Source organism: Grampus griseus, assembly GCF_964374135.1.
Source record: "Grampus griseus genome assembly, chromosome: 5".
Classification (NCBI taxonomy): domain Eukaryota; kingdom Metazoa; phylum Chordata; class Mammalia; order Artiodactyla; family Delphinidae; genus Grampus; species Grampus griseus.
The window spans coordinates 18,281,543-18,294,049 of NC_138998.1; the positions used below are offsets into that span (position 1 = coordinate 18,281,543).

The following is a 12,507-nucleotide window of genomic DNA, read 5'->3' on the forward strand; positions in this document are numbered from 1 at the left end:
CAAGGCATAGCATATGCTTGAGCTTTGAGTCATTGCTCTATAAATATTTGCTATATTAAATGAATGGATTTTAGCATGATCATGCTCATGGAATTCCCAATGACCTGTGTACACAAAATCTGCTCCTATAAAATATAAATGTTTCAGTTAACAAATCATTTGTTAATGCTAATTTATTGTTTAAGTTGATCATCAAAATCAATTTCTTAATATGAATTTATTAATTCATCTGAGCATCACAGCAGCCCTGCATGACACAGAAGGACAGTCATCACTAAAATACCCATTTTACAAATGAAGAGGTTACATTTATAACATATATGAATAACTTGTTGGAGGCCCTACAGGTAGTGAGAGTCAGAGCCAGATCTGGAACCTAGACTTTTGACTTTTCACTCAGGTAATTACCTCTAAACAACTACATAACATTTGGTAACAGAAAGTCACTCTGTACCTCATCGTAGGAAGTTTTAACTCCCAGGCTGGTTCCCCCAGCTATAACTTGACTTTTTGACCACGTTCCTTGACCACCCCATTCTGTTAATCCTTATTTCCTACCTTCAACCCTGCCCCGCCCCCACCTTCACTCCCACTTCAGTCCCTGAGATCACAGGGAAGAAATGCTATTTTATATTGGCATAATATTACACCTATTTGTAAATTCATTTCGGCATTCCTTATTCCCTATATATAATGGACATTTTCTCAATAATGTATGTATAAAACCTTCTTCAGAAAATGCCATTTTTGCTGATCTGCAACATAGTCTAAGTAAGAATTGGGCTCTCTCTGCAAATGCTGCTTCAAGACCTAACTAACAAGTTTAAAAACCTGCCTTTCTGTGCCCCAGTATGGGAAACAATTTCAGTTTCAGTCAGATGCAAGGGATGAGGTAGACACAGAGAGCACAGCTGAAAAACTCTTCCAGTTTTCGCTTCTGCCCAGGAGACATGGAGTATAGAGAGCTTGACGTATAGACAGACAGCTTTCTATCTATATCCCTAGATATAACAACTGTAGATGTGAAGTCTCTCTCCGTCTCTCTCTCTCTTTTCCCCCATGCTTTCCCCCACCAAGACAGTGAGATTTGAAGACTATCAATTAGCCATTCTGTAGTCTCTTATATTTGCACCACAACAGGTGAGAAGAGTGAGTTGGTAAAGGAACCAAATTCTCACACTGCCCCCAACACATAAAAATAAAGACAAGCGTAGTCGTCGTCTTCCTCGTCCTCATTGTCTTTATCCTAATTTATAATCACTCACAGAACTTGTTACCAACCTTCAGCTTTCAGCCTCCTGTGCAGAATGATGGGTTTTGGAGCAGGTGATCAAGGGCTCTGACCTTCTCCTTCCAGCTCTGTCACTGGCTTATGACATAGTCTTTGGAGCTTGGATTCTTCATCTGTACAAACGATGGCCCGCACCGTACAAATGATGTCATGGCTATTGAGCATATTAAATAAGATAAATCAAGTAAGATAACATATACAACAGCTCTGTACAAACTAATACCTCTATAAAAGTTACTTTCAACTGCTTGACCTGTCTCTCAGTTTCATTGTCTCTAATGGGAACAATAATGGTACCTACCTCATAAGGTTCTTGTGAACTCTAAATAAGTTCACTGTATGAACAGTTCCTGACATAGTGCTTAATAAATGTTAGCTATTGATATTATTAATGTAAGCTCCACGGGGGGGGGGGGGGCGTGTCGAATTTTAAACTTCTTTTCATCTTCCTCAGAGTATAGCATTCTACACCCGGCAGGCTACAACTGACTGGCGAACGGAAGAATCTTCTCATCCCAGTCTGCGCCGCGGAAGGCATTTGAGTGTAGGACGGCGGTAAGTCGGACCCGAAAGCTCGAGACGCTGAGACGCCGGAGTCTTTTTACGCTTGGACTCAGGGCCCGGAAGTGGCGAGGGCGGGGTTAGCGCTGCGGGGTGAAATCGGCTAGCCAGAGAAGATGCTGCTGGACCTGTCGGAGGAGCACAAGGAGCACCTGGCCTTCCTGCCGCAAGTGGACAGCGCGGGTCAGGGGGCCCGGCGGCGGAGGGTGGTGCTCTGCGGTCTGGGAGGGGATCGGTGGGAGCGCCCGGTGCTAAGGGTCTCCTGGCTTCCGTTGCAGTGGTCGCTGAGTTTGGGCGAATTGCGGTGGAGTTCCTGAGGCGTGGCTCTAACCCCAAGATCTACGAAGGCGCTGCGAGTAAGCAGGGGGGAGGCACAGCACTGAAAACTGCGCGGAGAAGTGCGTTCTCTGTCCCCCTGGAGGGGAAGGGGTTATTGGGACTCTAAAGGTCTTATTCCCATTGTGGCAGAATAAAAGCAGAAGGGCTCTTCAGTCAGGGTGCAAATCCTGCCCGTCCCCTAAGTATTGTGAGTTTTTAAAAGCCTGTATTAAGTCGATTTCCTGACGTGTTAATGGACATAATACCATCTGCCAGAATGCTGTGATGCTTACCTGCATCCAAGTGTGTGGAATAGCTGGGTGAACCATAAATATACAAGTGTTTGGTTATTATTAGTTGTTCAGACATCTACTTTTGCTGAAGGATTTTTACCCCGATGGAGAAGGGACGGTATCTATTATTGTCCCTTCTGCCAGGCGTGAAGTAGCGGCGCACTCAAGAGAAGGACTGTGCGCCTGGTATTGTCTCCACGGGTCTGTTTTTGTAAAGGTTACATGGTGGGAAATACTGAAGGCATTTGGCTGGGAGTGGAGAATGAACCGGAGGCTATTACCAAGTAATTATTTTTTATAATAATTGCAGTGTTTGAAAACATGGAATAATAGATAACATTTACCCTTTAGAGTTTGAATAAAAGAATAAATACCACATAATTTATTTGCTCATTTTTCCTCTTTTTTCAGGAAAACTCAGCGTGAGTAGTGACACTGTCCAACATGGTGTGGAAGGATTAATACACCTCCTCACTGAAAGTTCAAAGCTCATGGTAAGGGCTTTTGTGGACTGTTTTGTATTAGCAGGACCTTAAGGAGGTTCAGTATACTCTACATCAGTCCTGGCAGGATCTGCTCATTTCAGTAATGTTGTTACTGGTTTATAATGGATTTAGTGAAGCCATGCCTAAGCAATCTGACTATAATGTGATCCGCTGGCATGAACACCTCTTGTCAGTATAAATTAGAATTGCCTCTAATTCTGCATGTTTTTAAACCATATACTATAGTATGTATCCCAAGAGGAGGGAGAATGAAATGATATAATTTTTTGCATATTAGCAGTATATAGCTTATTGGAGAATTGAGAACATTTTTCCATTTTTTTTTAAGTGTTAGTTTCCCCTTCCTTAATACTAGCTGAGGGATCTTGTACCAGTATTTGTTTCTTCATGCTCATAATAGAGAAAAATATTTGAAAAATTACAAGTGGCTGCATGGGGCTTAATTTACATATTATCCATTCTACTCTGTCTCAGATTTACCTTTCTGTAAGAATCACGCGTGACCCTTGTTAAGCAGATTCCCGGTTCCTACCTCAAACCTATTGAATCAGGCTTTCCAGAGGAGCAACTTGAGAATTAATCTTTTCCCAAGGTGCTTCAAGTGATTCTTAAGATCAGGCGAATTTGGGAAACTACAGTAGGGGCTCAACATTTTGATAGTGAATCCTAATGCTGGAAGTGATAAAAGATGCAGTGTGGCTTACTTGAGTTGTTTTCACCCTAACAGTTAGATTATTTGAGTGGTTATGAGCAACTACATAAAAAATTTATTTCATAGATCCCTTTTGTCAGACTTTCTAAAATATTACACTTACAGGTGGTCCACAGCAAATGCCCTGTCCCATAAATCCATGTTCCATTAATTGATATGGGGAACTCATTTTTGCTGCCCTAAGCAATCCTTTCTGGCCCTATCCAGAGCTTTCCTGGCTGCTCTCCTCCTGAGAATAGATCTCTAGCTTCTTGCTCTTCTGTGTAGTCAAACTGAATCTTCTGACAGACCACCTGGTGTGATTGGTCAGCTAACCCAACCTGCCCGGCCCCAAGGACTATAATCTCCTCCACAAAGGCAATGAGCCTGTTTGTTTTGTTAAGCTCTGTCTTCGTAGCACAAGACCTATCCCACAGTAGGATCTCAGAAAATATTTGTTGAAGGGATAAAATACACAAGCCTATGCTATTATAAACAGAAACAAGTCTAATGACATTAACAAACCTGAAAAAGAAAGGGTGGCATGCAGAAATTGGAAAAGAGCAAGGAAAGTAGAGTTAAAGTGACTGAGGTGAATACAACGAAAGGAAGAGGAGCAAAGAGAAAGACTGTGCTTTCTCTACCTTTTCTCTACCTTTCTATCCCCTCCTCACTTCAATCATCCAATAAGGGAGTAAAAGTAAGGCTGCTGTTGGCAGCTTCCTTATATCCTGTTGAGGGTCAGTGCCAGTATTAGGATTGGTCCCCAGTAATGCTGAACCATTGGACAGCAAAACTGTGTCTCCATGCCCTTCTCTCCCAGCTCCCTTTCCTGGTCAAATATATGATTTCTTTGTGTCCAGTCAGCATCTGAGTATCCCACTAGGACTTACCCAAACCAGGAGCCCTCATTCTCTCACTAAGCCTTTTTTTTTAAAAAAGCCTTTTGACACCATTCCACCTATTTCTCCCATCCCACCTCCTACTCCCTGCCTCTGGCAACCACCAATCTGTTCTCAGTATCTATGACCTTGGTGGGTTTTTTGGTTTTGTTTTTTAAGATTTGACATGTAAGAGAGCTCATACAGTATTCCTTTGTCTGACTTAATTCACTTAGCATAATGCCCTTGAGTTCCATCCATGTTGTTGCAAACGGCAAGATTTTATTCTTTCATTTTTTCTTATGGTGGATAATATTCCATTGTGTATATATGCTACAATTTCTTTATCCATTCTTCCATTGATGGACAATGAGTTTGTTTCCTTATCTTAGCTATTGTAAATAGTGATGCAGTGAACATGGTGGCACATGTATCTGTTCAAGTTAGTGTTTTTGTTTTCTTGGATAAATACCCAGAAGTAGAATTGCTGGATCATGTGGCAGTTCGATTTTTAATTTTTTGAGGACCCTCCATACTGTTCTCCATGGTGGCTGCACCAATTTACATTCCCACCAGCAGTGCACGAGGGTTCCCTTTTCTCCACATCCTCGCCAACACTTACCTCTTGTCTTTCTGATAAGAGCCATTCCAACAGGTGTGAGGTGACATCTCATTGTGATTTTGACTTGCATTTCCCTGATGATTAATGATGTTGAGCATCTTTTCATGTACCTGTTGGCCATCTGTATGTGTTCTTTGGAAAATGTGTATTCAGATCTTCTGCCCATTTTTTAATCAAATTGTTTGGTTTTTTGGCTATTGAATTATATGAGTTCTTCATATTTTTTGGATATGAACCCTTTATCAGATATATAATTTGCAAATATTTTCTCTTATTCAGTAGGTTGCCTTTTTATTTTGTTGATGCTTTCCTTTGCCCTGCAGAAGCTTTTTATTTTTTAAATTTTTTATTATAAATTTATTTATTTATTTTTGGCTGCGTTGGGCCTTCATTGCTGCATGCGGGCTTTCTCTAGTTGTGGTGAGTGGGGGCTACTCTTCATTGCGGTGTGCGGGCTTCTCATTGCGGTGGCTTCTCTTGTTGCGGAGCACGGGCTCTAGGCACGCAGGCTTCAGTAGTTGTGGCTTGTGGGCTCTAGAGGGCAGGCTCAGTAGTTGTGGCGCACGGGCTTGGTTGCTCTGCAGCATGTGGGGTCTTCCCGGACCAGGGATCGAACCTGTGTCCCCTGCATTGGCAGGCAGATTCTTATTCACTGTGCCACCAGGGAAGCCCCCAGAAGCTTTTTAATTTGAAATAGTCCCACTAGTTTATTTTTGTTTTTGTTGCTTATTTTTATGTATCAGAAACTCGGAATTTGGAATAGTGGGCAAGGGTTGCCTTTTACTAAGGAGTGTTATTTCTTTTATTAGACAGAAAGAATTAAGGGATTTCATATTCTTTTGCATGTATCCAGTATTTCAGCATTTCCTAGACAAAAATAAATTTTGATGTTCTGTTAAACTCGATTCACTTTTAGATTTCCGAACTGGATTTCCAAGACTCGGTTTTTGTTCTTGGATTCTCTGAGGAACTGAACAAATTGTTGCTTCAGCTTTATCTGGACAACAGAAAAGAGATCAGAACTATCTTGAGTGAACTGGCACCAGACCTTCCCAGTTACCACAGCCTTGAGTGGCGACTAGATGTACAGGTATGACTATTTTTTTTTAAACCTGACATAGAATATAAGATTTATTTTAGGTTTATGTCCTGAGGCTTCTTGTGTTCTTTACCATCTTAACCAAACTCTGGTTTGAAACTTTAGTTTTTTAATGTTCATTTTTAGACCATTTCCCAAATAGTTCATTTTCTTATATTTTTAATGTGTTCACATTGGCTTAATTTGTGAAGTTTATAAGAAATAGGTTATTTGCAAAAGCAGATGGCTATCCATATTTTTAAAGTGGTGCTTAGCTTTTTAAGACCTTTCTGTCTAAATAAAACACATATGTAAAAAAGTACACAGGTCAATATACAGCCCAATGGATTATGTGGTGAAAACACTCATGAAACCAACACTTACCCATGACCAGCACCTCAGAAGCATCCTCCTTGCCTCCTACCAATTACTTCCCCTATCCTTCTTTTCAAAGGTAACTAGCGTCCGGACTTCTGATGCACAGATTACTTTTTCCTGCTCTTTAACTTTCTATACATGGAATGATTCAATAAATATTCTTCTGTGTCTGCCGCCTTTTTGTGAGATTGAGTTGTTTTTAAAGCCACATAAATAACCAAAAGGGATATTTCAGACTATCACGTGAAGCCCTTTCTCAAGCAGTGACAGATAAGTTAGTTAATAGATGTTTGCTGAATGCCATCCACTCACTAATCAGCTGTAATCAGAGCTGTTCTGAATGCTTTGGGACACAAAAGAAGTGTAAGACACTTTCTCAGCTGGAAAAGATGTTATCTGGTTAGGGATATTAGTGTTCTCAAAATAACTAGTAATTAAAGATAGTTGTGAAATAAGGTTCTGGAGGGGAAAAAAAGAATAGAATTGTATAAATGAAGGTACAGCTGAGTATTTCAAAAAAGCTATATAGCTCAGGTAGTTCAGTGTACACTGGCATGATCCAGAAAAGCTTCAAGAAAAGGAGGTGAAATTTCAGAAAAATGAATGGATAGAGAAAACCAGCGTAATATTCTTGACAGAGGAGACAGCATAAGTTGTAAAGGCCCACGTGGATATGGGAATGAACAAATGAATATGTGGGATAGCTCCCTAGTTCCCAAACCTGATTGCACACTGGAATAACCCAGGGAACTGTAAAAATTCTGATGTCTGCGTTCTACCCTAGAGGTTCTGATTTATTGGTGTGGAGTTTGGCCTGGGTATCAGGATTTTTTAAAGCTCCCCTGTCACCCAGGTAATTCTAATGTGCAATAAAGTTTGTAAACTGCTGTAATAGTGGATTCTTCCTCATTTGAATGGCCCAGATAGGTTATAGAAATTCCATTAGAGTTTAGCAGTTATATCCCAGTGTGTTGAGTGCTTGAATATATATTAACACAGGAGAAAGTATAAATAGATTATAGACTCCTTGACGGTAAGTGCTGTGTCTTGTTCACTACTGTGTCTCCGACACAATGCCTGACACATAATAGGCATTCAGTACTGAATATAAATACGGAGAGGTGGTCAGCAGCTTCTTAACCGTGTTATTTATTAAATATTTCTTGTACACCTATCATGTGCCAAGTGGTGTGGCTACAGCAAAGAACTTGACACAGTTTATGCTCTTGGAGACCTTAGAAGCAGCAGCTCCTGTGGGGCTCACGGGGAGGAAGAGATCACTGTGGTTATGCCTTTATGTTTATGTCCTCTCATAATAACCAGGTGGAGGAGATTTGGGGATGGTCATGTTCATAAACTTCAGCACTAGTTTATCTTGTATCCCTCTCTTATGTGGAGATAGCTTCTGACTTTTGGGTTCCAGTAGCCCTTAGAGGTTCTTTTTTCAGCTTTATTGATTTGCTTTGAGTTTTTCCATTATTAAGACATTTTTAGAAGTTAGAAACTTAGGCAATTGAAATTTCTAAAATTAGACTCAAGAGAGTTCATTTGCCCAGTAAAATGAGTTTGAATTGCTGTGTTACTGCAAGGACTAATACAGTTTAATGTTGAGGGTATATTGAATGAATATTGCCATGTGGTGAGGTGTATTTAAGGGCTGAAAAAGCTACTCAGAGAACTAATGGATTTACTGAGCTCAAGGAAGGAAGGAAGAGAAGTCTTGTCAGATGAAGACCAGATAAATTGCTAGGAAACTAGTAACAGGATATAGAACCTTTCATTTTTGAGTAGCTGACTCATCTCATGGAGACTGGTAGCAAATGGATAGTTACCAGCTAATTATTGTGCAGTTGCTGATGGGAAATAAATGAATCATCATAGGTTAGTTTCTAATAGAAGCATTTCCCATACTTCATAAGTTGCCAGCACTTGTTAAATAGCATCAGTGAATTGAATGCATCTGAGACCAGTGCAGGAGCATGTTACCTTTAGGGCTGATCCTTTTAAAGTTGCTGCTGTTATTTTTACAGGGAGAAGGACAGAATTTCATCCCCATTAAAAAAATCAGTCCATATCAAGAACTTTGTGGAAAGAAAAACTTTGTGGGCTACTGTTCTTTATCCTGTAGTACTGTCATTCAGTACCTTTGAATCACCTCCCCAAATTACAACCCCCTCCGAGCCCCGTAAGGGTAACTATTATCCTGAATTTTCTGTTAATCTTTTCTTTATAGTTTTTTTAATATATATATTTTCACTAGACTGTATAGTTTTTAGATTTTCATGTATTCTTCTGCAACTTGCTTTTTTTTTTTTTTTGGTCTTTTTTTATTGTTGGCTGTGTTGGGGTCTTCGTTGCTGCACACGGGCTTTCTCTAGTTGCGGCGAGTGGGGTCTACTCTTCCTTGCGGTGCTCAGGCGGCTTCTCTTGTTGTGGAGCATGGGCTCCAGGCACGCGGGCTTCAGTAGTTGCGGCATGCGGGCTCACCAGATGTGGCTCATGGGCTTAGTTGCTCCGCGGCATGTGGGATCTTCCCGGACCAGGGCTTGAATCCGTGTCCCCTGCATTGGCAGGTGGATTCTTAACCACTGTGCCACCAGGGAAGCCCTGCAACTTGCTTTTTTGATTGAACGTTTTCTTTTTAGATTTATTCATGACAATTCATGTTGCTGTAGTTCACTTCTTTTGCTGTCATTTAGTAAGCATTTCACTGTATGAATATTCTCAATTTATCCATTCTGTTGTTAAAGAATATTTGAGATTTGTCTAGTTTTGGACTCTTGGAAGCAAATACTATTATGAATATGTGTATATGTGTAAGAGTTTAAGGTAAATACCTAGGAGTGGAATTGCTGGTCATGTATACGTTTTCCAAAGTGATTCTGTCATCACTCTCACCAGCAGTGGATGAGAGTTTTCATTACCATCACCGTACAGTGCTCTGTATGGACAGGTTTCTAATTCTTGCAAGTCAGATAAACAGTATCTTACGATTTTATTGGCCATTTTACTGATTTGTAATAAAGTTGAACATATTTCCTATGTTTATCTATTTGTGTTACTTCTGCAGAGTGCTTAGATAGGTCTCTGTACAATTTTTTCTTGGTTTTGTGGGGTTTGTATTAAATCAGAGCAGTTCTTCGTACATTCTTTTTTTTTTTTTGCAGTACGTGGGCCTCTCACTGTTGTGGCCTCTCCCGTTGCAGAGCACAGGCTCTGGACGCGCAGGCCCAGTGGCCATGGCCCACGGGCCCAGCCGCTCCGCAGCATGTGGGATCCTCCCGGACCGGGGCACAAACCCGTGTCCCCTGCATTGGCAGGCGGACTCTCAACCACTGCGCCACCAGGAAAGCCCCTTCATACATTCTTGATACTAAGTTTTTTTTTTGTTTTTTTTGTTTTTTTGGTTGTATGTGTTACAAAATATCTTTTCTCAGTTTGTGGCTTGTTTTTCTACCATTTTTAGGTATCCTTCGAAGAAATTTTAATGATTGTTCAATGTATCAGTTTTTTTCTTTATGGGTTTTTTTTTTATATCATGTTTAAGAAACCTTTCCATGCTGACTATACATCCTGATTGACTATACATTCTGGTTTCTTTTTTTCTTTTTTTTTTTTCCCAAAGGTTTTTTTTTTTTTTAATATAAACTTATTTTATTTATTTATCTTTGGCTGCCTTGGGTCTTTGTTGCTGCGCACGGGCTTTCTCTAGTTGTGGCGAGCGGGGGCTACTCTTCATTGCGGTGCACGGGCTTCTCAATGTGGTGGCTTCTCTTGTTGCAGAGCATGGGCTCTAGGCGCACAGACTTCAGTAGTTGTGGTGCACGGGCTTAGTTGCTCCGCGGCATGTGGGATCTTCCTGGACCAGGGCTCGAACCCATGTTCCCTGTATCAGCAGGCGGATTCTTAACCACTACGCCACCAGGGAAGTCCCTCTTTCCAAAGGTTTTAAAGTTTACTCTTCTTTTTGAAGTCTGTGATTCATCTGAAATTAGATTTTTATGTATGGTATAATGTAATTATTATATGTTTAGCATGATTATTAAATAGTCCTTATGCTCTTATTTCATTTGAAATCAAGCTTGCAAGCAGAAGCCTCAGGCAACAGATGAAACCATCAGTGACTCTAAAGCTGCACCTTAATCAGAACGGAGATCACAACACCCAAGTTCTGCAGACAGACCCAGCCACCCTGCTTCATTTGGTTCAGCAATTGGAACAAGCCTTGGAAGAAATGAAAACAAACCACTGTAGGAGAGTTGTGCGCAATATCAAGTAGTCCCAACTTGTTTCCTTCCCTTAGAATCACTTGTGAATTGATGATATGCAGCAGTTACTTTTCAAAATAAATTTTTTAATTGATAGTGATAAATACATAGAGATTTCATAACATTTCTTTTCCTGTGTGAAGATACTGAGGTCATGATCAAAGGCTAAGTAAATTTCCTTTCCTGGTGCTAAATGTGGTCAGCTTCTTGACAATTAAGATGTATTTTGGGGCTTCCCTGGTGGCGCAGTGGTTGGGAGTCCGCCTGCTGACGCAGGGGACATGGGTTCATGCCCCGGTCCGGGAAGATCCCACATGCCGCGGAGCGGCTGGGCCCGTGAGCCATGGCCGCTGAGCCAGCGAGTCCGGAGCCTGTGCTCCGCGGCGGGAGGGGCCACGGCCACGACAGTGAGAGGCCCGCGTACCGCAAAAAAAAAAGAGATGTATTTTGTATTTTAAATGTGTAAATAGGATTGAATCAACTGGAAGTGAATCTATACTGTTCAAATCCTCTGTATATATAAATGACTGTACTTTTTTTGATACTTTTCTGACTACTTAACTTTATTATTTTCCTCCTTATTGGCCTAAATTTGACAGAAAGGTTCACAATGTAATGCTATTACTATTCAGAATATTCCTAGACAGTTTAATGTTTGTGACCTTTAAAAGCACCCCATGATGTTAACAGCCACAGAATAGGTGGAAGTGAATATAAATTTTTTTAATGCTATATTTAGGCAGTTCTTGCATTTTTCTTTGCCTGTGAATATAGTAAGTATTTACCATGTTGCTTAAGTTTAAGTTGCCATGGATAATAAGCTTAAATAGTACTCAAATTTGTGTGAATATATTGCATTTTATTAAGGACTGCTTTTTTTCCCTATTATCCAAAGCATCTAAGAGATACACCGTCATTTACATTTATAAACAATGGATGCAGACATAATGTAATCAATTCTTAATTATCTGGATGTAAATTATAGTCACTTTTTATAATTCTGTTCGAATAAAGTATATAGAGGGCAAAGAGAGGCCATGTTTACTACATTCCAAGCAAATATCCCTTCTTCCTTACAAACTTGATTTTTGTTTTGTTTTGCTTTTTAGTGGGTAACTGTAAGCTGTGAGCCTGAAAAATTCAGATGCTGATGTGTCAGGTCAGCCTCATAGAGTACAGGGACACAGGGAAACTTAAGGAGACACAAGGAGGCTTAAGGAGTAACAGACTTAAGGAGAAAGTCGTATGGAAGGGTAGAAACTGGGGTTCAGTCTTAAATATCTAGCCAAGACCTTATTCTGAGAATCTCATCCCATGCAGCAACTCAGGAAGGTCTTTAGAAACGTCAGACTCTAAACTGTACTCTAAGCTCTATCAATACTTTGCCTTCTAAGAGTTAGAGATTTTCAGGTCAAAGTGACATCATGTTTCTTCTTTCTGTTAAAGTAGAGCCCAGCTGGAAACAGAGGCCAGTGGAAGAAAAGCACAATTGACATTGCCACCCATCATCCCCCTGCAGGCATCTGGGTCACCCCATACATATATGTTCTGCAGTTGTAAAATAACTATAATATCAGATATTAGCAGACTATAATCAGATAATTTTTAATTATAGTGATA

At 40.4% G+C, this 12,507-nt stretch overlaps 1 protein-coding gene across 3 annotated transcripts; it reads left to right on the forward strand.

The window, feature by feature from the left end:
* The first annotated feature begins 1,921 nt into the window (after window positions 1-1,921).
* On the forward strand, window positions 1,922-12,008 carry COMMD2 (COMM domain containing 2). Of its 3 annotated transcripts, none has more exons than XM_082655653.1 (6): window positions 1,922-2,035; window positions 2,131-2,208; window positions 2,875-2,957; window positions 6,080-6,253; window positions 8,650-8,804; window positions 10,701-10,807. In XM_082655653.1, exons 1-5 carry the CDS (start codon window positions 1,969-1,971, stop codon window positions 8,767-8,769), a joined length of 522 nt encoding a protein of 173 aa, XP_082511779.1. In that variant the 5' UTR covers window positions 1,922-1,968; the 3' UTR covers window positions 8,770-8,804; window positions 10,701-10,807. The 3 variants fall into 3 exon arrangements, with proteins under 3 accessions (XP_082511779.1, XP_082511778.1, XP_082511777.1); XM_082655652.1 differs by having other exon boundaries at window positions 8,650-8,810; window positions 10,701-10,791; XM_082655651.1 differs by lacking the exon at window positions 8,650-8,804 and having other exon boundaries at window positions 10,701-12,008.
* The last annotated feature ends 499 nt before the right edge of the window (window positions 12,009-12,507 follow it).